The 27,805-nt window shown below is 42.4% G+C and overlaps 2 protein-coding genes across 2 annotated transcripts in view; one reads left to right on the top strand and one right to left on the bottom strand.

The window, feature by feature from the left end:
- The window catches only part of dnah9l (dynein, axonemal, heavy polypeptide 9 like), a 49,360-nt gene extending 35,972 nt beyond the window's left edge, over window positions 1–13,388 (top strand). Inside the window, exons 73-92 of the mRNA XM_034104850.1 lie at window positions 1,143–1,265; window positions 1,364–1,568; window positions 2,081–2,245; window positions 3,298–3,438; window positions 5,365–5,535; window positions 5,606–5,728; window positions 5,832–6,025; window positions 6,144–6,292; window positions 8,732–8,859; window positions 8,952–9,089; window positions 9,216–9,305; window positions 10,259–10,450; window positions 10,541–10,660; window positions 11,010–11,069; window positions 11,357–11,533; window positions 11,770–11,952; window positions 12,238–12,353; window positions 12,536–12,648; window positions 12,780–12,920; window positions 13,141–13,388. Coding sequence (XP_033960741.1) covers window positions 1,143–1,265; window positions 1,364–1,568; window positions 2,081–2,245; window positions 3,298–3,438; window positions 5,365–5,535; window positions 5,606–5,728; window positions 5,832–6,025; window positions 6,144–6,292; window positions 8,732–8,859; window positions 8,952–9,089; window positions 9,216–9,305; window positions 10,259–10,450; window positions 10,541–10,660; window positions 11,010–11,069; window positions 11,357–11,533; window positions 11,770–11,952; window positions 12,238–12,353; window positions 12,536–12,648; window positions 12,780–12,920; window positions 13,141–13,388 — 2,977 coding nt within the window. The remainder of the gene's footprint in view (window positions 1–1,142; window positions 1,266–1,363; window positions 1,569–2,080; window positions 2,246–3,297; window positions 3,439–5,364; window positions 5,536–5,605; window positions 5,729–5,831; window positions 6,026–6,143; window positions 6,293–8,731; window positions 8,860–8,951; window positions 9,090–9,215; window positions 9,306–10,258; window positions 10,451–10,540; window positions 10,661–11,009; window positions 11,070–11,356; window positions 11,534–11,769; window positions 11,953–12,237; window positions 12,354–12,535; window positions 12,649–12,779; window positions 12,921–13,140) is intronic.
- Window positions 13,389–13,878: 490 nt separating this feature from the next.
- LOC117462937 (uncharacterized) lies at window positions 13,879–26,637 on the bottom strand. Its single transcript, XM_034105307.2, has 11 exons — window positions 26,109–26,637; window positions 22,864–22,951; window positions 21,641–21,742; window positions 20,916–20,981; window positions 20,763–20,791; window positions 20,522–20,659; window positions 19,760–19,846; window positions 17,909–17,983; window positions 17,706–17,812; window positions 15,458–15,638; window positions 13,879–15,375 (listed from the first exon to the last, which is right to left on the bottom strand). Exons 1-11 carry the CDS (start codon window positions 26,286–26,288, stop codon window positions 14,404–14,406), a joined length of 2,025 nt encoding a protein of 674 aa, XP_033961198.1. The 5' UTR covers window positions 26,289–26,637; the 3' UTR covers window positions 13,879–14,403.
- Between the last annotated feature and the right edge of the window lie 1,168 nt (window positions 26,638–27,805).

The raw sequence follows: 27,805 nt of genomic DNA, 5'->3' as shown, positions 1-27,805 counted from the left end.
CAATCGGTTTGCATAACCAAAGAATTTCTGCACAAACTGTCAGAAACCGTCTCAGGGAAGCTCATCTGCATGCTCGTCGTCCTCATCGGGGTCTCGACCTGACTCCGGTTCGTCGCCGTAACCGACTTGAGTGGGCAAATGCTCACATTCGATGGCGTCTGGCAAGTTGGAGAGGTGTTCTCTTCACGGATGAATCCCGGTTTTCACTGTTCAGGGCAGATGGCAGACAGCGTGTGTGGCGTCGTGTGGGTGAGCGGTTTTCTGATGTCAATGTTGTGAATCGAGTGGCCCATGGTGGTGGTGGGGTTATGGTATGGGCAGGCGTATGTTATGGACGACGAACACAGCTGCATTTTATTGATGGCATTGTGAATGCACAGAGATACCGTGACGAGATCCTGAGGCCCATTGCTGTGCCATTCATCCACGACCATCACCTCATGTTGCAGCATGATAATGCACGGCCCCATGTTGCAAGGATCTGTACACAATTCCTGGAGGCTGAAAACATCCCAGTTCTTGCATGGCCAGCATACTCACCGGACATGTCACCCATTGAGCATGTTTGGGATGCTCTGGATCGGCGTATACGACAGCGTGTTCCAGTTCCTGCCAATATCCAGCAACTTCGCACAGCCATTGAAGAGGAGTGGACCCACATTCCACAGGCCACAATCAACAACCTGATCAACTCTATGCGAAGGAGATGTGTTGCACTGCGTGAGGCAAATGGTGGTCACACCAGATACTGACTGGTTTTCGGACCCCCCCAGACCCCCCCAATAAAGCAAAACTGCACGTTTCAGTGGACTTTTATTGTGGCCAGCCTAAGGCACACCTGTGCAATAATCATGCTGTCTAATCAGCATCTTGATATGCCACACCTGTGAGGTGGGATGGATTATCTCGGCAAAGGAGAAGTGCTCACTATCACAGATTTGTTCAGATTTGTGAACAATATTTGAGAGAAATGGTTATTTTGTGTATATAGAAAATGTTTTAGATCTTTGAGTTCATCTCATGAAAAATGGAAGCAAAAACAAAAGTGTTGCATTTATATTTTTGTTCAGTGTATATCTGATGCTCGCTCTCAGCAGCACTTTTATTTCCTTTATCTGGGAGAGCTTTTTATGTTGTTCCAGATATGTAGATGTGATAGAGCAGGCTGTGGTCGCAGGACATACTGTCCTCATAGAGAACCTGGAGGAGACCATCGACCCTGTTATTGACCCCCTGCTGGGACGACACACCATCAAGAAGGGAAGGTGAGACACACGTGAAAGAGTGCACTGTACACAAAAATGTATTATTTGTTGCTCCTCTTATAGTTGAAACTTCCCTGCTCTGTAACGCTCCATCACAGCTGTATAAAGGTTGGGGACAAGGAGTGTTTCTTCAACCCAGGCTTTAGACTGATCCTCCACACCAAGCTGGCCAACCCTCACTACAAACCAGAGATTCAAGCGCAGACCACCCTCATCAATTTCACTGTGACCAGAGACGGACTAGAAGACCAGCTCCTGGCCCAGGTGGTGAACCAGGAGAGACCTGACCTCGAGCACCTGAAGGTGGGGACAATTATTTATGAGAATCCTCCAGTTGGATAACTGAATTTCCCCTAGGAGATCAATACAGGTTCATTTGAATCTTATCCAGTTATTTATTAGAATATTAATAAATGTCCAACAGTGCTTTTAATGTTTTAACCATTATACCTCACGACCAAAAGTTGCTTTGATGTCCAAACAGGATGAAGATTTCTCAATATCAAAAACAGCCATAGAATGTTATATTAATATTATTTCCACTTAAATAAGTACATTCTTTAACCAACATCAGTCCTAATAATATCTTATACATATTCATACATTTTCAGAATTATAACCCTTTAAATGAAAATGTATTGTTTTCCGCAAACTTAATTCCGAGTGTGTATTCAAGCAACCCAGTTAATTACAGACTTACAATAGGGACAAATAAAAAACTCTAAACCCTGCCAAACATATCGCTACTAAGGGTTTAATGCTGTGCACTCAGCAATTCCAAGAATCATCAGTGCTGTTTGTGTGAACTCCCGCAGAGCGACCTGACCAAACAGCAGAACATGTTCAAGATTGAGCTGAAGCTCCTGGAGGACGAGCTGCTGACCCGGCTGTCCGCTGCAGAGAGTAACTTCCTGGGGGACAACGTGCTGGTGGAGAAGCTCGAGACCACCAAGCACACCGCTGCTGAGATTGAGATGAAGGTAGCAGCATGAATGTGTGTTCTTAGTTGTTATAGTATAGCATATAAGTTGACTTGTTATTACATTACATTACATTGCATTTAGCTGACGCTTTTATCCAAAGCGACTTACAATAAGTACATTCGACCAGGAAGACACAACCTTGAGGAAAACAGAATCATATAAGAACATCAGGTTTCAAAGAGCCAATCGTTTCAAGTGCTGCTCAACTGGCTAAGCCAGTCCTTTATTAGTATATAAGTGCTCTGTTAGCAGTTCTTTGTTAGTCATTCTATCGCTCGAAGTGGAGTCGAAAGAGATGAGTTTTCAGTCTGCGCCGGAAGGTGTGTAAGCTTTCTGCGGTCCTGATTTCAATGGGGAGCTCATTCCACCATTTTGGAGCCAGGATAGCAAACCCACGTGTTTTTGCTAATGGGAACTTGGGTCCCCCTCGCAGCGAGGGTGCAGCGAGTCGTTTGGTTGATGCAGAGCGTAGTGCACGTGCTGGGGTGTACGGTTTAACCATGTCCTGGATGTAGGAAGGGCCAGATCCATTCGCAGCATGGTACGCAAGTACCAGTGTCTTGAAGTGGATTCTAGCAGTTACTGGAAGCCAGTGGAGGGAGCGGAGGAGCGGCGTGGTGTGGGAACATTTTGGAAGGTTGAAGACCAGACGAGCCGCTGCATTCTGGATGAGCTGCAGAGGTCGGATGGCACATGCAGGTAGACCAGCCAGGAGGGAGTTGCAGTAGTCTAGGCGTGAGGTGACGAGAGCCTGGACCAGAACCTGCGTCGATTTCTGGGTCAGCTGTGGGCGTATCTTCCTGATGTTGAAAAGCGTGTATCTGCAGCAGCGGGTTGTAGCAGCGATGTTTGCAGTAAACGACAGGTTGTTATCTAGGATAACACCCAGATTCCTTGCAGTCTGAGTCGGGGAAACAACAGAGGGGCCGATGTTGATAGTTAGGTCAAGAGAGGGACAATCTTTTCCCGGAAGGAAAAGCACTTCAGTTTTGTCATCCATCATTTCATCTCTTCTTCTTCTGTCTTCTCCCTCCATCACTTATTGTCAGGTCCTGGAAGCTAAAGTCAACGAGGTGAAGATAAACGAAGCCAGAGAACACTATCGGCTCGTTGCTGTCCGAGCTTCTCTGCTCTACTTCATCATGAACGACCTTAACAAGATCAACCCCATATACCAGTTCAGCCTCAAGGTAACCAGAAGGGAAAGTTAAAGGGATAGTTCACGCGAAAAAATTAATACATATTTCTGCTACCTGTGCTGCAATCTGTAGTGTAGATAGGCAAGGCAAGTTTATTTATATAGCACCTTTCAGCACCAGGAAATTCAAGGTGCTTTACAAAAATGAAACACATTCAGATAAAGGCATTTAAAAACAGTAAAAGATAATAAAAGAAACATTGAAATAAAAACAAAAAATGAAAGACATTAAGAAAAAATACATGGATAAAAGTTACAGTGCAGTCTAAGATATGAATAGTTCAATTAAAAGCAGCAACAAAAAGTCTTCAGCCTGGATTTAAAAGTAGTCAGAGTTGCAGCGGACCTGCAGGTTTCTGGGAGTTTGTTCCAGATATTTGGAGCATAATAACTGAACGCTGCTTCTCCATGTTTAGTTCTGACTCTGGGGACAGAAAGCTGACCAGTCCCTGAAGACCTGAGAGATCTGGATGGTTCATAATTTAGCAGGAGGTCAGAAATGTAATTTGGGCCTAAACCATTCAGTGCTTTATAAACCAGCAGCAGTATTTTGAAATATATTCTTTGACACACAGGAAGCCAGTGTAAAGACTTCAGAACAGGAGTGATGTGATCCACTTTCTTAGTGTTAGTGAGGACTCGAGCAGCAGCGTTCTGAATCAGCTGCAGCTTCCTAATAGATTTTTTAGTGAGACCTGTGAAGACACCATTACAGTAGTCCAGTCTACTGAAGATAAAAGCATGGACAAGTTTTTCCAAATCCTGCTGTGACATTAGTCTTTTAATCCTAGATATGTTCTTTAGGTGATAGTAGGCTGATTTAGTAACTGTTTTAATGTGACTGTTGAAACTCAGGTCAGAGTCCATGACTACACCTAGATTTCTGGCTTTATCTGTTGGTTTGAACATTGCAGACTGAAGCTCAGCGCTCACTTTTATACGTTCTGACTTTGCTCCAAAAACCATTACCTCAGTTTTATCTTTGTTTAATTGGAGAAAGTTCTGACACATCCAGTCATTGATTTGTTCAATGCACTTACTCAGTGTTTGAATTGGAGCATAGTCTGCTGGTGAAATTGTTACGTAGATTTGTGTGTCATCTGCATAGCTATGGTAACTTATTTTGTTGTTTTTCATTATCTGAGCCAGTGGTAGCATGTAGATGTTAAAGAGAAGAGGCCCCAAGATGGAGCCTTGAGGAACCCCACATGTCATATTTGTCAACTCAGATGTGTATGTACCTATAGAAACAAAGTTGTTTCTGTCCTTTAGGTAGGATTCAAACCAATTTAGAACTGTTTCCGAAAGTCCCACCCATTTTTCCAGTCGGTCTAGTAATATTCTGTGGTCAACAGTGTCAAACGCAGCACTGAGATCTAATAATACTAACACTGAAGTTCTGCCACTGTCTGTGTTTAAGTGGATGTCATTAAAGACCTTTACAAGAGCAGTCTCAGTGCTGTGGTTTGGACGAAAGCCTGACTGGAACACATCGAAACAGTTATTTAAATGCAAGACATTACTCAACTGTTGAAAAACCACCAGATAGCAACTATTTTAATGTTACAACTACACCTGCGAAAAAGGGTTGTGACATTATATAAGGATAATTATTCCTACATGAAACTGCTCACAACGAGGCCTGTGAATTTTCTTAATATACCGGGCCATGATTCCTGAAAGCTCAATTACATTTGAGAGAAATCTGACTTTTCTAAAGCCGTTATCTCCAGCACTCAGTAACTCACACCAGAACTATCTCTAGATAAATAGCAAGTCACTTTAATAGCTGACTGACAGCCTAGGAATTGACTAATTGAATACAAAGAAAACAGTAATTTTCCTAAAGCTGTGATGCATTAATGCCATGATTAAGACCATGTGAATAATAAACTTTCTTTCTCTTATTTTCATTCAGGCCTTTAACGTGGTTTTCCACAAAGCGGTGGCGATGGCAGAGGCCTGTGAGGATGTGAAGAGCAGAGTAAACATACTCATAGACATTGTTACCTACTCCACCTTCAACTACATCAGCAGGGGACTATTTGAGAGAGACAAGCTCACCTTTACTGCACAGCTGGCCTTCCAGGTGTGTATGTGTCAGCGTTAAAGAGAGAGAGTGTGTGTGTTGTGTTCCTGACTGTGTCCTTTCTCTGTAGTTGCTGCTGATGAGCAAGGAAATAGATGTGCGAGAGCTAGACTTCCTGCTACGTTTTAACATCGACCACCACTACATCAGCCCCCTGGACTTCCTCTCCAACTCAGCGTGGAGTGCTATCAAAGTGCATGCAGACACACATCCACACACAGGACTTTTTTTGCTGACTCACATCCTTAGATGATATTGTCAAACATAACCTGCTGCTCTCCTGTGTGTTTGCAAAGGTGATGAGTTTCACAGATGAGTTTCGCGGTCTGGATCGAGACATTGAGGGCTCTCCTAAACGCTGGAAGAAGATGGTGGAGTCTGAGTGTCCCGAGAAAGAGAGGTTTCCTCAGGAGTGGAAAGGGAAAAGCTCCCTGCAGAAACTCATCATGATGAGAGCCCTGAGACCTGATCGCATGACCTATGCTCTGAAGTAAGGAGGGTTTTTCTCGCCTTGTGTCACTTGTGTTTCTTCCTTTTAGATTATCCACTTGTCAATCACTTTATCCTAAACCCTGACTATGTCTGCTGTTCCTATTGGCGTACTGAAGGAACTTTGTGGAGGAGAAGCTCGGGGTGAAGTACACAGAGGGCCGGAAGACTGAATTTGCAAAGTCCTTCAGAGAAAGTGGACCAGCCTCACCTGTGTTCTTCATCCTCTCCCCCGGAGTGGACCCTCTTAAAGATGTGGAATCACTGGGTACTGAAAAACAGAGTGACACACATTGCATGCACTCATACACAAATAAATACTCATACACTATTTTTACATTGACATCTCGTTTTTTTGTACTTGTGCAAAGCGATATTTCTTTAAAGAGCCTGTGACACCATCCCAACAACTGTTGTGCAATGAAATATTGAGCTACTAGTAATCTCGAACCGTCAGTTTAAAAAAGAAAAAGCGATACCGTTCCGTTAAATATCAATAATTTCGAACATCGCGGGGGAAATTCCTTCGACTCATTTTGAAGTTTTGGGGGAAGCCGGAAGTGACGTCAATGCGGGAACGCTTCGAGAGCCAATCACGGACAAAGTGTGTTGTCATGCATAGAAATGGTGAATTACTGAGTTCAGGCACGTTAATAACGTTTTAATGAAGTTGACTACAGTATATTCATATTTGTCAGTGCTTTCATGTCAATCCGGCGACATAAACATAGATGATTGTGGCGAAGATGATGATTACATTAGGATTAAAAATCGGGAGTGAGAGCTGCTGAATTTCCTCCCGTCGGATGTGATATAAAAACATATCGATTATATTTGTGGTTGTAAACTCAAGTGGATGAAACTACATTTATTAGTGCTTTCATGTCAATTCGGCGAACATATGATACATTAAATGATCGTTTGTTTGAGCCGGTCTGCATTGATGAGAAAACAAACCGATGCTTTTTGTAGTTGTAGTAGTACACCAACATGGATTAAACGTGTGTTTTTTTTACCACAATGTTGTGGAAATTAATGGATAAAATGCACGGATTATTATTATTATTCCCACTCCGATCGGGACACTAGGTCCACCGTTTCCCCGCAGCGAGGCTCCCCCCGTTGACAGTTTACGTGGGCTGGGTGCAGTGGTGGACTGGCCATCGTCGGGACGAATCCCGATGGGCCGGTACCGAAGTGGGCCGGTCGGATAAATCACCAGCACATCCCCCATAGGCGGCGCGTGAGGCTCAGGTTTGAGAAGGCTAAATAACTTCTTTTACCTGACGCTGCCCGCCTCCGGCGTCTATAGAAAAGAGATCAACTCGGTGTGCGGAGTTTAAATCTCTCAAGTCATATTACAGGATAAAGGAAATACAGTTTAAACTGCCGTATGCAGAGAAGACGCCGACGTGTCGCACTTATCATTCATATTACATCATCAATCAGATCATCGATCATATAATATCATAATATATCATATATTTCCTTATCTGAGTCAGCTTCTCCAGCCTCATCTGGCCGTGCAACACTCACAGTGTCACAGACTGTATGCAGAAGTATTATTTAACAAATTATGTTGACGAAACACTCGAGACAAATGTAATTAAAGTCAGATCCACTCGTGTCTTAGACGTGAACTCGCTCTCAGCTGGAGAGAGAAACCCTGGCTTGATTTACCGAGTTGATAACCAGCGTCGTCGGACCGCTTAGCGAGATCTCGTTTGTTAGTTTGTTGTTGTTAGTTTGTTTGTTACTCAAACATATCCAGGGTCTGTTGAACTGGCTTCGTAGTACAGGGCACAGGTGGCTAGCAGCGCTAATGTCAAAGACACAGACATTATACATTATATTTGTATTTTACCAGGATGCAGTGACACAAATATTTACATATTTACATTTACTATATACAGCACCTGCCGCCCCTGACATCCCCCACTCCCCTCGTTGACAATTTACTAGCGGTACCGAAGTGGGCCGGTCGAGAGTCCCGGGATGATTTGTAGTCCCATTCCACCACTGGCTACATGACCATATGATCGCCCATATTGACGCACCTCATTCCTAAACTTCTAACAGATACAACATAAACCGATCCTTCAGCCTCATATGAGCTCTCAGACACGTTCAACATGAACCTGTCATCGCTGTCTGAGCTTGCTGCTGTGTGCGCCGTCGTGCGTTTACATCTGACTGTATATATATAAAGGTTTACATGCAGATGCTGGGATCCTGGACGGTGCAGCTGGAGCGCTGTGCCCGCAATGACGTCACCCATCATTTGGCGGGACTTGAAGAATCCGCGAGAAGATCCATAAAATTGTCAACATTGAAGGCAGATTAATGGTTATCAAAGTACAAATATCCAAAATCAGTTCAGTAACGGTTTTCAAGGGGACAATATTTACTCAAATTGATGGGTTTGGATGATGGGGGAAAACCGTGTCACAGGCTCTTTAAGTGGTGTCCTTAAGCCTATTTCGCTTTTAGAAAATATGTTCCTTTACAATATACTGCAAAAGCATTGTGGGAATAGATCAATCATTTTGCAGAAGAATGCAGAGAAATATATGAAAGGAGTAAAAGCAGAAGGAAAAAGATAAGTAGAGATAAAATATGTATTTCAGATGAAGGATTTTTCTAAAGGTTAGATTTGGATTTTACTTCAAAACTGAGAAAGACTTTGAATTCAATCTTGTGTTCCCAGGAAGGAAGCTGGGTTTCACCATCGACCTTGGGAAGCTTCACAACGTGTCCTTGGGTCAGGGCCAGGAAGCTGTGGCTGAGGTTGCCATGGAGAAGGCTGCCAAGGAGGGTCACTGGGTTATATTGCAGGTCGGACTGGAAGAGATGAGTTTATTCTGAAAGTTTTGAACTGTTAACCCACTACTAGATTTTTAAGGTGTGTTTTCTCCACCTCCCTGTAGAACATCCACCTGGTTGCCCGCTGGCTGGGCTCCCTGGAGAAGCTGCTGGAGCGCTGCTGTGAAGGTAGCCACCCGGACTACAGGGTGTTTATGAGCGCTGAGCCGGCCCCCACCCCCCAGGAACACATTATCCCACAGGTAGAGGCGCACTGTGCAGAAGGGTCGTGTCAATGCAGCACATGGAATGAATGTAGGCTCCCAGGTATATCAGATGTACGCTTGATTTCTCCCAGATGTGAATCTTATCTGATGTGTTTTCCTCAGGGAATCTTGGAAAACGCTATCAAGATCACCAATGAACCGCCTACAGGCATGCATGCTAATTTGCATGCTGCTCTGGATAATTTTGACCAGGTAAGTGTCTCATAGAATCAGAAACGGGTTTATTACCAGGTAGGTTGACACATACGAGGAATTTGACTTGGTGTTGTGGTGCATACTGTACATAAAAGTAACATAACATGACGTAAAAAAATAAATAAAGCAGTATTTACATTGAAATAGAATAGAATGGAATAAAATATAATATATGTGTATATATATATATATATATATACACATAATAGCTGCTCTGTGTCAGTAGTGCTTGATTGTAATAATAATAATAATAATAATGTATTTTATTATAGAGCACTTTTCTAGAAACTCAAAGACACTTTACAAAGTAAAAAATCATTAAATAAAAGCATTAAAACAACATACGTAAAATATATAAAACACGACATTAATTACAGATTAAAAGCAATTCTGAAGAGGTGAGATTTGATTTGTGATTCAAACATGGTGAGACCGGGGCAGTCACGGATGTGTTTGGGGAGTGAGTTCCGGGGGGGGGGGGCAGCAGCAGCGACAGTTTGGTACTTTGTCCTATGAGGCAACGTAGTAAACAAGATGTTTATTTATCAATTAAAGGTCACCTATTATGCAAAATCCACTTGTTCATGTCTTTTATACATAAACATGTGTCCCCTCTGTGGAAAGAGATTCTGAAAGTTTCAGGAAAAAAGATTCGCTCACTTTTTGTCCTGATCCATTTATCACCTGAATCTCTTCCTAGAGCACCGTTGTGTACTTTTGAACCAAATCTCTCTGTGAGGGGCGTGGGGAGGGGCTCCTTATTTTCATCTAAAGTAAAAGATAGAGAATCAGCACTTCTGAAACAGAAGGGATTATGGGATGCTACAATGGGTGATCTGTTTGGTATTTCGAGCCAAACACTTTAGAGACATGTTTCGTATATATCTGAGACCTAAAATATATTGATGAACAGTATAATAGGGACCTTTAAATCATGGGTCTCGTTATAGGACATCCTGGACCAGTGCAGCCGTGAGCAGGAGTTTAAGACCATCCTCTTCTCTCTGTGTTACTTCCACGCCTGTGTGGCTGAGAGGAGGAAGTTTGGTCCTCAGGGCTGGAACAGGAAGTATCCCTTCAACACTGGAGACCTGACGATATCAGTTAACGTCCTCTACAACTACCTGGAGGCCAATGCTCAGGTGGAGTGTTGGTGCATGGGTCTTATTAGCAGCTAAATCATGATGGTGATCATATTTGAACGGATTTTCTAAATAATTGTGATGATTTAGGTGCCATGGGAGGACCTGAGGTACCTGTTTGGGGAGATCATGTATGGTGGACACATCACTGACGACTGGGACAGACGGCTCTGCAGGACATACCTGGAGGAATACATGCAGCCCAACCAGGTTTCTTGTTTTGTTCATGACAGAGAAAGTGAATGTCTGGCTGATTGTTGGCACACTCAGCTTTATTCTAGCACAAACTGGCTTTGGTTTTAGACGATACATATCTGCCAGATTTCACTGTGTTGTTGGATTGCAAACTTGGATTACATTTTGGCTGAGATCATCTCCAGTTAGCAGTCATTTGGCTAGTTGTTGGCAAGTTAGCTAAAGAGTTTCTGGCAAGCTAATGTGGCAGATTGAATGTACTGTTGGACCAAGACATTTTGGCTACCTGGTCTGGGACAATTTCATCTTTCTTTTTTAATGATCTGAAGCTTAAAACTTTTCTTTCTGCCGTTTTATTTTCCAGTTTGACCGGAAGCTTTCTTTGGCTCCTGGGTTTGTCGTCCCCTCCAACCTGGATTACCAGGTAACTACAGGGGGAGACTTTTGATGAAACGTGCTTTAAAATCCAAAACTGTTTTTGCTCTTCTTCATTTCGAATTTAACTGGTCTGAAAGTACAAACATTTCAAGTGCAGTCAGGGCTTGGATACATTTAAATTAAAAGTGAAATTACTACTAGTGAAGTCAATACACTAAATATGTCAGGCTGTAACACACTTTAAATACAAAAAACAAATGACTTACAGTGTAGTTTGTTAGGAAAAATGAAAATAAACGAAGATATTCACCATTTCTCCCTCTACATCTCCAGGGCTACCATGATTTTATAGATGAGATGCTGCCACATGAAAGCCCGGTGCATTATGGGTTGCACCCCAATGCAGAGATTGAGTTCCTGACAGTGACGTCCGATAACCTTTTCCACACTCTGCTGGAGCTGCAGTCTCCTGACGCTGTGATGGGGGAGGGGGTCCCTCTGGAGGAGAAGGTACAGTAGCTACACCTGCAGGGACAATTATTTATTTTGGGAGTAGATGTTGGTTATTTGAGAATTATATTTCCATAAAAAAGATATTGATTCTCAAATTAAGTAATGCAAGTTCTTTATTTACTATCCAGATTTTTTTATTCACCTGAATAGCAGCATGACTCTAATTGTCTAATTCTTAGAGAAACAAGTTGGAGAGTGATGCATCATTTAATCTTGTACCCACCCTCCCTCAGGTGAAAACCATTTTAGATGAGGTGCTGGAGAAACTTCCAGAGGAGTACAACATGTCGGACATCACCTCTAAAACAGCTGAACGCTCCCCGTACATCCTGGTCTGCTTCCAGGAGTGTGAGCGCATGAACACACTCATCTCTGAGATACGCCGCTCTCTCAAGGAGCTCGACCTGGGACTCAAGGTACGCTCCACACCTCTGTGTTTGTGTTTTTGCATAATCCAATTGGCTGACTTATTCTTCTGTTCTGCAAATGTATAACCATTGGCACACATAAGATGATGACTAATTTGCATACTTAAACATAACATTTAAAGATACTTGTTATACTGAAAATGATTTCCTTAATGTTATTTCAACGTGTGTATTAACGTGTTGTGTCTTCACCTTACATTGCTTCAAGTAGCACCTTCGATTTACTGTATGTGATAGTGATAGTGATGTAACAGCTTAATGTATCTGTCAAAGGGTGAACTGGCCATTTCCTCTGAGATGGAGAAGCTGCAAACAGCCTTGTTCTTTGACAACGTCCCCAATACCTGGACCAAGCTGGCCTACCCCTCCACCTACAGCCTGGCCATATGGTGTGTGTGTAAATGTTGTGCTTTTAGAAAAATGTTGGGAATTGGCTGTTTGCTATACTGTACGCTACATTACATATAGATGAATCCATCTAAATTAGCTGTTAGATATTTACTGTATGGGCTATTTTGACTTTGACTAGAAGATTGACATTTTCCTAAGTGTGTGTGTTTGTGTGTGTCAGGTACAATGATGTGTTGCAGCGCTGTAAGGAGCTGGACAGTTGGACTCAGGATTTGTCTCTGCCGAGTGTTGTCTGGCTGTCTGGACTTTTCAACCCACAATCCTTCCTCACTGGTAACACACATTGTGCACACAGATAAGAGTTGTACCTAAGCTTCAATGCTTTTAAAAAAAGGTATCTCCCTTTATCTTTTTACTCTGCACTCATCCTTTGGGTGATTTTAAATCTTCTTTTGGCTTTGTAGCGGTGATGCAGACTCTGGCACGTAAGAACGAGTGGCCCCTGGATAAAGTGAACCTGACAGTGGATGTGACAAAGAAATTTAAGGAAGAGTTTAACCAACCTGCCAGGGAGGGTGCATACGTATATGGACTTTACATGGAAGGTAGACCAACACTGTCTTTATTTACTCTCTAATGTCAGGGAACATGGAGGGTCCTTTTACTGCTAATTATCATTGATCAAGACTATTACACTGTATTATCTTAGGACATTTTGATTCAACGCTCAATTTTCTCCCTCTGTGAATAAAATCATGTCATTCACGCTAAAGCTTCGTAACGTTTTGATACCATTTTTTCTCTTCTCCTCACTTCGTCTGGCAGGTGCGAGGTGGGACACCCAGGCGGGGGTGATCACTGAGGCCCGTCTAAAGGAACTGACCCCAGGCATGCCCGTCATCTCGGTCCGAGCGGTGCCCAACGACCGCCAGGAGACCAGGAACATCTACGAGTGCCCGGTCTACAAAACCAAGATCAGAGGACCCACATATGTTTGGACCTTCAGCCTCAAGACCAGGGAGAGGCCCGCCAAGTGGGTGCTGGCAGGAGTGGCTCTGCTGCTCAGTGTGTGAGGAGGGGTCAGGGGTCCACATTCAGAAGTTGAAAGGGATTTTAGATTATTGGGAATGGTATCCATGTGAGATCCTCTGCTTGCTACTGACTATTGATCAATAGTGAAAGCAATGTAGTCAAGTACTTCGAGTAGAATGTTCAGGTACTTGATCAAATCCCTTCTATGTTACTTCATACTTTTAGTATGTGTATTTGATTTAGTTACTTTACGGAGTTACTTACAGATTGAGATGATACATATTATAATCAACACAATATGAACAATTATTTTTAAATAGAGCTACATACAGTAGCATATGTTATGAAGTTAAACTTTGGTACTTTAAGTGTATTTTATTGTTGCTGTAATATTTCCTTTGTAAAATCTTGAATACAGGACCTGTAGAAAAGTAATTCTACACTGTGGTACGACCGCTTTGCCTGATGATCCGTTACATTTTTCTACTGCTGTTGTTCAATTTATTAAACTTCAATATGACAAGAATGAAATCAGAGCTTATTTTCTTTTTATTGAAAAAGGATAAAATATACAGAAAGAAATGCCAAAAATGCACACACTAAATCACAGTTAGAACTGAGAACGTCAAAGCTTGTTTTGAACAAATCACATCTATAAACTAGAAGATACTCTAAAAGCAGGGGAGAGAAAAAACAGACTCTGCTGCCTCATTAGAGCGCTATTCAAGTGTGTTCTTTTGTAACACTTGTACCTCTTACAGTATGGTATATGGCTGTTTTAATAGCACATTACAGTAAAATACACAGGTGAAGTCATTCTGACAATATGACCTCTGATTGTCCTGTCGCTCGTTCCCACTGCACAGTACACATGGGTGGAGTTTCCATCATTCAATAAAAAAAAGATAAAATAACAAAACAAATATGTGTAAACCAGCTGTTTTTCAACTGGAGATTCTAATGCACATACTGTAGCTCAGACACTGTATGTGCTAACAAGTCAATATCTTTCTAGTTTGGCCTCTGTGTGTATTTCTGTGTGTTTGCGCTCCTTTTCTAGTCGCTATCGGACCAATCGAGCTCCATCATGTCCATGGCCGCACTCGCCATATTGATCTTGGTTCCGTGTCGCACGCTGCAGCTCTTCACAGAGTTCTGATTGGACGAAGCCCGCATGCTCACCTGCACCCCCGAGTGACCTATGACCCCCATTTCCCCTCTAATCTTTTGGCTGATGGCCTCGCTGCGGTCACCTCTCACTCCCTGGACCACCACTCCCATGTCACTCCTGCGACCCCTGACCCCTAGCTCGCTCCTCACCTTCCTCACTCCCAGGTCCCCCATGTTCATGTTCATGTCCATGTCCACTAGTCTGTCCATGTCCCCCATGTCATCTATGTCTAAGGACAGCATGTCCCCCAAGCCCCCTAAACTCCCCTGGAGACCCTTGAACATAGTTGGAAGCATCCCTCCTTCCATACCTCCCTCCAACCCTCTCTCATCTAGCCTGTCCCCTAATTTGTCTATCTCCCACCCTCCCTCCTTCTCCCGTTCCCTCTCCCCTTCTGCCTCTCCAAACCCGCCTGAGTACCCTCGGACTATGGTGGTCACCCTGCTCCTCTGCATGCCTCCTCTGTCCCGGTCCCCCTCCTCCCACGTCCTCTCCTCCCTCTCCACTACACCTCCCGGGAAGCTCCTGAGTGTCACCTGCACCCTTCCTCCCTCCCCACTCCCACCCTCGTCTCTCTCCCTCTGCCCCCAGCCTTTCTCCTCCAGGGTCCCTTCCTCCTCCACGTCTTCCTCTCCGAATCTCCCCTGCAACCCTCGGAACACGGCATGCAGCCTCCCGCTGTCGAGCGAGCCCACCCCCCTGTCCAGCACCGCACTGCTCCCCCTCTCCGTGTCTCCGTTGCTGAGGGTCCGGAGGAGGCTGCTGACCCCTGCGCTGCTCACCCCGGCACTGTTGCATTCCTGAGAGTGCGAGCGGAAAAAGGAGCCCGAGGAGCCGATGGACAGCGGTGTGAAGAACTGGTAGGAGAGGTGATTATAACAAGGTATTATTCAATGGTCTTTTCGACGGTCTGAACAGATCTGCATTTCCTCGACTTACTGGTGAGATGTTTGAGCGCTCCATGAGGAGGGAGGTGGGACTGGGGGTCATGTTGGACCTCTCCATCAGCCTCTCCTCCCACAGTTTGAGCCTCCTCTCCCTCTCCTCCAGCTCCTTCTCTTTGGAGTACAGCTCTCTCTCCAGCTTCCGAAGGCGCTCCAGGGTCGCCTCAATTTCACACCTGAAGAACGGGAACACGCAGACAAATTAGAAGTCATGTATTGTGGACTAGTTCAGGCACATGTGGCCTACTTATAAAAGCACCTTCACTGCAGCGACAAAGAAGCATTTGCTGTAACAAAATTGGGCTGTAACAATATACTAGTATTGACCATAAGTGTGAAACTTTAAGTATGAGATTTTTTTATTTTCTCAGAATAAACACACTCGGGCTCAAGTATATGATGTACTATAAAACAGGTTCAATGTTACCATGTATAACTTCAAATATTTTTTAAATGTGTATTTTCTAGTTGCCCATAGAAGTCCACAAGACTTCACATAGGAAGTAGTGACCTCATTACATTGCTACTTAAAACCCATTGTTATAGACGTACTTTTATATGTTGTCCATTATCTTTATGTTTTTTATCAACCTTTGTCTTATCCCTTATTGGTTTCTGTGTCTTTCTCTTTAGTTGTATCATTTGTTGGTTCTGTTTGGCTTGTTACATTACCTTATGCTTATCCTGCTTTTACATGTCCGTCAATTTAGTTTATAAAGTCTTTTTTTTAAAGGTGCTGTTTAAATAAAGTTTGTTTTATTGCCAATATATTTATTATCAATATGTTATATTATCATAAATGAATTGACATCTCTGCAGATAGAGATGTGAAAAGTACACACATCCTTTACTCAAGTAGTACAGATACTCGTGTTTAGAAATACTCAAAGTAGAAGTACTGACTAAACTTCTTCACTCAAGTCAAAGTAAAAAAGTATGGGCTTCAAAATGTACTTAAGTAAAAAGAAGCCATAACTACCAGCTGTTAAATAGAGTAACTGGTAACTGGACCTCACTTTATACTAATAGAACAATAAAGATCTTCTATTTTAAATAGTCATTGTTAGTTAATGAATATGTCAATACTGAACAACAACCATTCAGAACACAAGCAAAGAAAAACTAAGTGGGGAAATAAACGCCTACATTGTAGATTCTAGGGTGACTACCTCTTCCTTGGAAACAACACAACAATTATTATGGTAATGCTTTAAAAAAAAAACGGAATTGAAGTGAGTTATATGGTGCACTTTATAAATGTAAGAAGTAAAAGTAAAAAGTTGTCAGAAAAGTAAGTAGTGGAGTAAAGTACTGATACCTGAAAAACAAAGTATTTGTACTCCACTACTTCCCACCTCTGGCTGCAGAACACAATAATGCTGGAGTGAAATGACTGAACTGTGTCCCTGCAGTACTGCTTGTCACCACAAGAGGCCACTGTTAGAGCTTCTCAGTGACTGTGCATGAACCTGCATTCACAAACACAATCAACTCTCACAGCACCTAAATATAGACAGATCTGACGCACAGCCATTCCTCTTCTCCTCCCTTTTCATTGATCCCGCCCCTTAACCACCCTGACTCTTCCTCGCCCCCTCCTCCTTTTCTTGTCCAACTTTTTCCACCCGTACCTAAAACTTCACTCAGAATTGATTGCCTCGCTGTACTCATGTTAAATATGCTCAGAATCTCTCACCTCTCTCCCCTACCTCTCTTTTTCTCCCCCGTCCCACCCCTTTAGCCTTTCCTCTCAGTTCCCACTAACCTCTCTGTTCCTGCCTTGTACTGTATTTTACATTTCACATTCACCCAATACATTTCTGTTTCAAACCTCTCCTCTTCTGTAGCCCATTCTTGATTTCCCCTCTACCTTCCCCCCCCCCCCCCCTCTCCCCTGTTCTTCCCCCCGTAGTGCAGCGAGGGCAGAGTGGAGGAGAGGAGGAATCTACCATGGACACTTTCCAAAGAGCTTATTATAGACTGAAGTAGAGCACAGGGTCACACATTCAACTTCTCTCCTGAGCTTTAGAGTCCCACAGAGCTGAGCTACACACATGTGTGACTATGTTGAATTTGTGTGCATGCATCTTGACTTGTATTTGGAGTACGGTTAATCACAGACTGCATTTGTCATTCTGGCCAAGACTTAACTGTATACACTCCCTCATTCTCAGATGCAGTGCAGATCTTTTCTTTTAAATGTCTATTCAAGACTGTGAGTGAGTTTGTGTGAGTGTGTGTACCTCCACTGGTCCTTGTTGTGTAAGAAGGAGTTACACTGTTCCGGTAGCCTGCTGTCGTTGGCCATGGTCTCCAGGGTTACCATCACCTGTTTGAACTGCGGACGCTCCTGTAGGTACAGATACAATAACCAGCTGACACACTCTTTGATGTCAGTGAGGTATAAAAGCCATTAAGGACTGCATCTTTTGTGCATTTAGCTTACCTTTGGGTCTGCTTGCCAACATTTCCTCATCAGCTCTGCAAAACTAGCTGGACAGCTGGTGGGGATAGTCAGCCTCTAAACACATTCAAATACAAGAAGCAGAAGCGTATGACTTTTAACAGAAAAATTATTTTTAACACATTTTTAACATTTTAACATTTTTAACAAAAATAATTAAACAGACTAACCATTTGCAGCCCCTGCGAACTCTAAACTATTTTGCCAAAATATTCATGACTAAATCAGCAATAATCAATTTAGGAGTTCTGTGAGGCTTTGGTGAAACAAAGTGGAGCTCAATGCTAATGTAGGCATGCTAACTTGCTTATAATGAGAATGTTAGAATGTGTTTTAATGTTTACCATGTTCACCTGAAATTGCATCATTATGAGTGAACAAAAAGTACTGTTAAGGCTAATGGGGGTGTAATCAGTCAAATGTAAAATGTATCCTTCTTGTTTGATTTCCAGTATTACAGTTTGTACTTGGATGCTTCGGTAAAATAGTTTTTAAACATTCATGATAATAAAGGCTCTGAGGGTGTTGGAAGGGATCAGGGAAAGATGATAGTCAGTGATATTCAACCTCTGAGAACCATGAGTTTGTACAAGATGTCATTGCAAATAATATTAGTCAAGCCATTTTACTATTAGATAAATATATGACTAAACTTATATCAAACTTATGTTGGTTGATAGTGTGGCTGAAAACATTATGTTTCATTTCAGACTCGTCAGCCCGAAAACATTAACACACATTTTGATTCAAACATTTCTCAATCCTGATTGGTTCTCAGCAGTACAGAGTGTTTGATGTCACATGTTTCCATTCCCACCCAGCTGGAATCAGTAAATAGAGCTCAGAGAAAAAGAACATGTGTACACAAAACTCAAATGTTTTTGTATATCTGTTTAAAATACACTCAACCTCTTTATGAGATCAAATGGGAACATTTAAACAGTCTGGCTCCATGTTGATCTTTCTGTAAACCACACAATGCCATTAAGATAATGTCCCTTGAAGATCCCTAACATCGCCAAAGGTCTGCATGAGCACAGACATCTCCATAGTACGGTTCAGTAAATGGAAACAGCTTTCTCTGGGGATTAATCCTAAAATATCACCGACTCTGAGTGGAGAGAGGGCAAGTACAAGGGTCAGGAAGAGAGGTACAGCAGTGGAGGGGGAAATCAGAGGGAGACTGGGAAAGGGAAATAGAAAGAGAGAGTTATTTACGGAGAGTATTTGGAGATTAGCCAACAGCTACGCAGGAATCATGTTCTCCGAGTTGTTTGTAAGCTCCCTGTGTGTGTGTGTGTGTGTGTGTGTGTGTGTGTGTGTGTGTGTGTGTGTGTGTGTGTGTGTGTGTGTGTGTGTGTGTGTGTGTGTGTGTGTGTGTGTGTGTGTGTGTGTGTGTGTGTGTGTGTGTGTGGTGTGTGTGTGTGTGTGTGTGTGTGTGTGTGTGTGTGTGTGTGTGTGTGTGTGTGTGTGCGTGTGCGTCATAAACCTCTTGAATCAACCCTCCTCTCCCTGCAATTGCTCCTCTGTACCCCCCTTTTCTCTCACTCTCCTTGGCTTTCTCCGTCTCTCTTCCTCTCGTAAAGGCTTTTGCCGGGGGGGGGGGGGGGGGGGGGGGAGTCTGGCCCAGCTCCACCGCTGTGTATCCAGGCCTTACAAGAGCAGAGAACTGACATCAGGGCCTAAAAATACCCAGCCGCAGCCTCACCAGCTCACAGTGGAAACCATGAGAGCATCGCATTGTTCCTGCAGCCTTCGCAAACTCTAGTGGGTCTGCACGCTGACAGACTGTTCAGAAAAGTTTGTGTGTGTGTTGGGAGGAGAGGGGGTTACCTCTTGTTTTTCCACCACCAGCCATGCAACCTGCAGCCCTTCAAAACCTTTGAAAGGAACCTCCCGAGTCAGCATCTCCCACAGCACCTGGACACAGATCAGATGGCGTTAGTTCATTCACAGATGAGACAGATGAGATTTCTCCAATGGGTTGGTAGTAGCTCAGTCTTATCAGGCCCCACAAAAACAAAACAAAATACCCCCTACAGTAGAGTTGGTAATACTTTCATCACTCTCAGCACTAGTATGAATTGATTTCAAACAATACGTTACAATACCTTACATTGAGGAATATTACAAAAAATCTAAATACTTTCCTCATTTAACACAAACTGGGAAATTACATTTTCTCCATGTTTTTCTTTCCCTAAATATCTAAAAAAGGGATAGGCTTTTGTTAAATCAGCAAAGGATTACATAAAATCTGACAAAAATAAATATTAGAGCAAGCATTTAATTCCAGCTGTCAGTACTTGACATGTTTCAACAATCTGTACCATATTGGTTGGTACCTTGAACCTTGAACCAAAATAAGTTTTGCGGTTTGATTCCCAGGCTTACTATAAAGTGCTGGGGATGACGCAGCCTTATTCAGCCACTTGTTAGCAACTGCCTTTTCAAGACACGTCAAAGCTTCAAAATTACCGGGTGAGGTATTTACTGATGTCTCTTAAGTCGTCAAATTGTAGAGAACTATAGAATGTTTCAGGAGTAATTCCTACAACAGTCTATACTGATATGTATACAGGGCTACCAACTCACCACGCCATAGGAGTAAGTGTCACAGGTCTCGGAGACAGGCAGGCTCTGAATGACTTCAGGAGCCATCCAAGGAAAAGTGCCCACCACCGTCATGTGGGTGGTATGGGACAGGAACTTAGATGCCCCAAAGTCACAGATCTGAGATCCAGAGAGCAGTGAAGAAAACACAATATTACATGAGGCCCTGAACTGGAATATAAATGCTAATATGCAGCTAACTGAGCAGCACAAGGATACACACCTTCAGGGTCCTGTCTGCTGTCATCACCACTGAAACAAAGAGAACAGAGAAACTGGTCAAAGCTGTGCAACATGAAATAGTATTATACTTCAACAGACAGACAGTTGACAAAGCAAATGAGAAAAGGAGGAACAATCTCTAAATATGTGTTACCGTTCCGTGACTTGAGGTCTCTGTGAATGACTTTGACTGGAGCTTCAGCGTGGAGGTAATGGATCCCTATGAGGATATCAAGCATTAATAAATGGCAAAAACCGTTGTTTTGGTGTAGTTTCATTCTAACATGTTAAGGTTTGAGCATCAGGTTGACCCAGAAATCCACCAGATTAATTGAGTTGAACAAGTGTTTGTTTGTCTGTTTACATCAATGGAACAATTGTGCATTTTCTAGTCTATGCATTGTTTTGCTTTTTTAGAAAAAATCCTACTCATTTCGCCTTTAAAATAATATCACTGATAACATTTAGAAATCTAAATATTATTATTTTTACATATTTCACTTCCCCCATTAATCAGCAAGGTATATTTTGCTGTTCACAGGCATTTAAAAATGATATTTCTCACACATAATGTGAATACACTGTACATTGTGTCCAAAGTAATATATTTCACTAGCCTGCATATTTACAATTGTATTGGATTATTTTATTTTGACTTTTTGCCCTTCGTAGCATTTGCAAAGCTTGGATAGAAACAGGGATTAAGAAGCAAATAAAAAGTTGTGTAAACTATTATTAACTCTGGTGCATGATGACCAGAGTATCACAGTTTCAGGACACTTGTCATCATACCAAGGCTCTGACCTCTGCTTGATATAAGAAGCACGGTGATTCAGTTTTCAGATATCATTACAGTACAATCATTGCTTCTTGGCGTACCTTTGGCTATCTGTATGGCCCATGTCATGATCTGCTCCATGTCCATCTCCTCGCTCTGCTCACTGGAGAGGTACTCATACAGAGACCCTCCACTGGCAAACTCTGTGAGAACACACACATTGTCATTATAGGATAACAGTTCAAATATATAGAGCATACGGAGCTACTGTACGCATTAACAAAACCTGGTATTGTAGAATAAATAACCACTTATATACAACTGTTACAGCAGATAACAAACTATGTAGTTGACATAGACAGCCTTTGAAATAGAAGTTACACACATTCTAAACTAGTGACAGAAACTGCCCTGTAAAGCTCTTGCCTGGACATTTTTGCAGTGCAGTAATAGTTTACAAATGAATGTATTTAAATGTTTGAGAAACATCACACAGCTGAGCACAGTACGCCACACAGACCATCAAACAGAGACTCAAACCAGTGGAAAAGCTCAAAACCTTCAAACCCTGACGGTCTAATCCAGATTATCTCTGCACTTTTAACCTTTTTCAGTTTCCTGTTAAATCCGGCAATTAAAAGAGACAAGTAGAAGACAGAGGATAGCTTCAAACAGGTATAATCTGTCCTTTCCTTATGGATTTGTACTACTTGCAGAATGCATTTTACTGGCATCAAACTCCAGTTCTTATTTTTGCCTACTATACTCTTTTATTTTTAGTAAGCATTGGACTATATTGACTCAGCTGCAGATAGAATTGTTGCCAGGCAAGTCTGTAGTAGTGTGTCGGTGCTATATCTTAACCATATGAACCCATCGAGGATTACAAACACATCCAAACATGCCGGTCTCAGTTACAAATGTCCTGCCAGGAAACCCAACAAGAACCTGCTCTTAGAGTAAACATCAATATTTCAAAACACACACATAAACATCAGTCGGAGCATGTGCTAACGGGTTCGTAAGCACCACATTGAGGATCAAATACACAGTAATAAGATAACATGCAGATTTACTCGTGTAGTTTTATATTAGTGGACACTTTGCCCTGTCCCTAACCCTTGATGCCGTACGTTAAACCTTGACATGACCTCCAACCTTATGGTCCTTATATCTATAAGGCCCTAACCCCAAATATAACAATACTCATCTACATTTATAGTGAACTCTTATCTGAATGAAGCACATGTTTAGGTTTTATAATTCTGAGAGGATGAGTCCCATAAAAATAGACAAGCATTCACACACACATGTGGGGTCTGACCTGTGATAATGCCATAGTTGGGAGATTCCAGCACGGCTCCATAAAACTGAATGATGTTTTTATGACTCAGGACACTGAGAATCTCAGCCTGGATGAGGAGACAAGACAAAGAGAGAAACAGAGATATATTCATTTCATTAGCATCCTCCTTTAGTTTTCCAATAACTGACATTGGCAAAGAAACATGATCTTTAAGAAAATAAAGTGTAAATCATTCCGGATGGTTAGTAGGAGTGTGCAGGATGCCTGGACTGAGGTCTGAACCTCCTTCATACCACAGGTTGAGTCTCTAAACAAAGACCTTTCACACAGCAGTGACAAACATGCCAATTCATCTGAACTGACATATAAGTCATACCCTCTGAATCGGTGGAATATATGACCGTTGCCAAGCAACATAACAACTAACCAGCAATAATATGAGGTTACACTAAAGACTGAACCAAAGTATTTTCATGTTAAATAATAAGCCTGTGGTTTTTAATCCATGTGTGAAGATATAAGTGTGTAAAACTGTCATAACACATAAACAGAGGCCATTCTGCATGATTACCTTTGTTTTGTATACTTTAAAAACATTACTGGGCTAATTTGTCTTACATAAACATTCAAAAGCACTTAACAGACAGTAGTATCACAGTGTGATGCTATATAGTTGATGTCAGTCTTTTTTCCACTACTATGTTAATGTATTGTTTGTAAAAAGATGACTTAAAATATATTCTAAATGCGAGATCTCTTTTTAAAGTATCCACTAAGCTGGATTTATAACATGATTCGTCGATTTGTATTGCCATATTAATTGTACAAACACTTTAAGCAAGTGTGTGAGAGAAAAAAAGTCAGACAACAAATCAAAGTCTCTCCTTCAGCCCATGCATGTTGTGTCCTTAACCTCTGTACTTATCTTTTAAATGTGTTTTACATTTATAATATTTAAATCTGCGACCACAACAGCAAAACTGGCTGATTTTTGTTTTTATTCCAATTCTATTTCAATGTAAATACTGCTATACAGTGGGGCAAAAAAGTATTTAGTCAGCCACCAATTGTGCAAGTTCTCCCACTTAAAAAGATGAGAGAGGCCTGTAATTTTCATCCTAGGTGTACCTCAACTATGAGAGACAAAATGAGAAAGAAATAAAAAATCCAGAAAATCACATTGTCTGATTTTTAAAGAATTTATTTGCAAATTATGGTGGAAAATAAGTATTTGGTCAATAACAAAAGTTCATCTCAATACTTTGTTATATACCCTTTGTTGGCAATGACAGAGGTCAAACGTTTTCTGTAAGTCTTCACAAGGTTTTCACACACTGTTGCTGGTATTTTGGCCCATTCCTCCATGCAGATCTCCTCTAGAGCAGTGATGTTTTGGGGCTGTCGCTGGGCAACACAGACTTTCAACTCCCTCCAAAGATTTTCTATGGGGTTGAGATCTGGAGACTGGCTAGGCCACTCCAGGACCTTGAAATGCTTCTTACGAAGCCACTCCTTCGTTGCCCGGGCGGTGTGTTTGGGATCATTGTCATGCTGAAAGACCCAGCCATGTTTCATCTTCAATGCCCTTGCTGATGGAAGGAGGTTGTCACTCAAAATCTCACGATACATGGCCCCATTCATTCTTTCCTTTACACGGATCAGTCGTCCTGGTTCCTTTGCAGAAAAACAGCCCCAAAGCATGATGTTTCCACCCCCATGTTTCACAGTAGGTATGGTGTTCTTTGGACGCAACTCAGCATTCTTTCTCCTCCAAACACGTCTAGTTGAGTTTTTACCAAAAAGTTCTATTTTGGTTTCATCTGACCGTATGACATTCTCCCAATCCTCTTCTGGATCATCTAAATGCTCTCTATCAAACTTCAGACGGGCCTGGACATGTAATGGCTTAAGCAGGGGGACACGTCTGGAACTGCAGGATTTGAGTCTCTGGCGGCGTAGTGTGTTACTGATGGTAGCCTTTGTTACTTTGGTCCCAGCTCTGCAGGTCATTGGTCCCCCTGTGTGGTTCTGAGATTTTTGCTCACCGTTCTTCTGATCATTTTGACCCCACAGGGTGAGATCTTGCGTGGAGCCCCAGATCGAGGGAGATTATCAGTGGTCTTGTATGTCTTCCATTTTCTAATAATTGCTCCCACAGTTGATTTCTTCACACCAAGCTGCTTACCTATTGCAGATTCAGTCTTCCCAGCCTGGTGCAGGTCTACAATTTTGTTTCTGGTGTGCTTTGACAGCTCTTTGGTCTTGGCCATAGTGGAGTTTGGAGTGTGACTGTTTGAGGTTGTGGACAGGTGTCTTTTATACTGATAACAAGTTCAAACAGGTGCCATTAATACAGTTAACGAGTGGAGGACAGAGGAGGCTCTTAAAGGAGAAGTTACAGGTCTGTGAGAGCCAGAAATCTTGTTTGTTTGTAGGTGACCAAATACTTATTTTACCGAGGAATTTACCAATTAATTCATTAAAAATCCTACAATGTGATTTCCTGGATTCTTTCCCCCCATTCTGTCTCTCATAGTTGAAGTGTACCTAGGATGAAAATTACAGGCCTCTCATTTTTTTTAAGTGGGGAATATGCACAATTGGTGGCTGACTAAATACTTTTTTGCCCCACTGTATATAATGTTTTCTATCTGTGTTTTTAATTTTTTTGTTTTATTAATTTATATGCACCACAACACCACATACAATTCCTCGTATGTGTTAACCTACCTGGCAATAACCCTGTTTCTGATTCACCCACAGGTCACCCTAACTTCAAACTGTTTCCTGACACTGGGTCATGAGCCTCCACCAGCCGAGTATTAATAACATGGAAGGACATTTTGTTTGGATTAGTATCGGGGTCATACTCATGGAGAGCCGCCTGATCTGCAGTGCATGAAGCTGCAAACGACCACACACTTAACACACAATGGGAGGAACAGGGGACTACTGGCATAAATACAAAAAACTAACCATCTACATGGAGTGGCTGAAGGAGGGGAAAAAAGAGAGGTATGTTTAAGATAAACATGTTCAACGGCAGACAACGGGGGGGGGGGGGGGGGAGGAGGGGGTTGGGAAAGAGGGGGCTATGGGTGTCCAAAGAGAATCTAGGAAATTACAAGAAACTAGAGCAGTGACATGCCTCAGAGGTGTCAATAACTTCTAGGAAATTATGCTTGTGTGCATCTATGCTACAGAAGTTCGTAATTTGTTTATGTGTGCGTGTGCGTGTGTGTGTGTGTCGGTGCATCACTTACCTCTTTGTCAATCTTTAGAAGTTTCTTTACAGCCACTTCCTTGTCCTGGGATATCCAGAGGGCTCGGTAGACGCTCCCAAAGCTGCCTCCTCCACAGTTCTCATAGAAAAGCAGATCCTCATGCTTTATTTGCACAAACGACGAGCCAGGGGACGACATGGCATACTGACTCACTAGCATACAAACACACACATACACTCGCACACACTAACACACACACACAGACAGACTAAAGGGAGTGCAAGCTCAACTACCAAAAAGTGTACAAGTCCCAGATCAGATCGTAGAGAGCGAAGGATAAGAAATAAGAAGAGGCGAGATAGTTTCCTCCACAGGGTCAGAGTAGATGTTGTCAGTCAGCGGAACAGACTGTCAGAGAAGAAGCCAGAAAGTGCTGGAAAGAGAGAGAGATAAGTTTGCTCCCTGTGAGTCAGGAAAAGTCAAAGCTCCCCTGTTCCTACTAGACCAGAGAAGGTATTACATTGCCTGATAGTGGTGGTCCAGTGGAACTACAGTACAAATCATACACACAAAAAGAGTGGGGATTAATGGGAGGTGAGTGTGTACGTTTGCAGTCAGTCAGTATGTGCAGTCAGGCTGCAGCAGACACACCGTTCAAATATGGCCACTGGCATCCAGGGCATTCCTTCTTCCTGGATAACTGTGGCTATATAAAGCCAACAAATGTGATGCAAATTCGCTGTGTCGCTATGCCCCCCCCCCCCCAAGAAGAAGAAGCCAGGGAGGGACTTATTGTTACTCAGACTGACAGGAATGACCCAGTGACAACATCAAGCAAGATAGCCGTGCTGACATCACTGTGTAGGGACAGGTGAGATCAGCCCGAGGAAGTTAGGACGCTTCTCAGTCGGTCATGAAGTGCATGAGACATGAGTGATTCATTCATTGCATAAATAAAACATGACTCCTAGAAGCTGTGATGAATCATTACACACCATAGTACAAACGTGTCCAAGAACTATGTGTGTGTCTCACAGTTAGCACTACAGAACGGAGATTGTAAGAGGATAAGGGTTCTTCCTCTGAGGAGCAGGCATAAGCCAAGCATTCAGGTACAAAATGAAATATCTTGTCTGCAAGTGGAACGTTTGGAATCATACGGATAGTAGAGGAATGCTCACGGAGAATAATGTCTAACAATCCAATTCAAAGGGTTCCTCCTGTGGGAAGCATGCATCAAGGTGTATACAAATCTGTGAACTGGGTTTTGACCTCTTTAAGAAAGAGGTCATCAGGGGGGCATGGAAGTCAGTTTTACAGCTTGACTCACTTAGTAGTAGACCATTTCTCCCAACACTTGTGCACAATATGTTCCATTTCTAATCCGCATATTGCAAGCAAAGCTCTACCTTTCATTGACAAGAAAATGTCTCGCGTATTTATATGCATAATGATGAATAGATTGGAACACGGTTAATGCCAACAAAACTACACAAGACTCTAAAGAGAGCAGGCTTTCTGTAAAAAACTAAATACGTCTTATTTCCTCAGATCTGCTACAGCTACCTCCTTCTGCAGCAGGATACATCTGGTATCTCCCACTCATTAGAGCTGGCAACATCACTTTGAAATGTGTGAAACGTCCTTTTAAGTTGAATCCAATCCGAGTCTGTACATGTTGATATGCTTCACCCTCCTTCGTCAACACATTTTTAAGAAGGTCATCAAAGCATAAG

The sequence above is a fragment of the Pseudochaenichthys georgianus genome, chromosome 17 (assembly GCF_902827115.2).
Source record: "Pseudochaenichthys georgianus chromosome 17, fPseGeo1.2, whole genome shotgun sequence".
Classification (NCBI taxonomy): Eukaryota; Metazoa; Chordata; class Actinopteri; order Perciformes; family Channichthyidae; genus Pseudochaenichthys; species Pseudochaenichthys georgianus.
Note: the sequence above shows the minus strand (reverse complement) of the source record. Positions and strands in the feature narration are given on the sequence as shown.

Excerpts from the sequence above, each read along its gene's own strand:
- LOC117462937 (XM_034105307.2), bottom strand. The coding sequence starts at position 26,288 with ATGCTAGTGAGTCAGTATGCCATGTCGTCCCCTGGCTCGTCGTTTGTG. Across the intron at positions 20,660-20,762 it reads CAGCAGACAGGACCCTGAAG|ATCTGTGACTTTGGGGCATC; the intron begins GTGTGTATCCTT and ends TCTGGATCTCAG. Across the intron at positions 17,813-17,908 it reads GTTGGCAAGCAGACCCAAAG|GAGCGTCCGCAGTTCAAACA; the intron begins GTAAGCTAAATG and ends CTGTACCTACAG.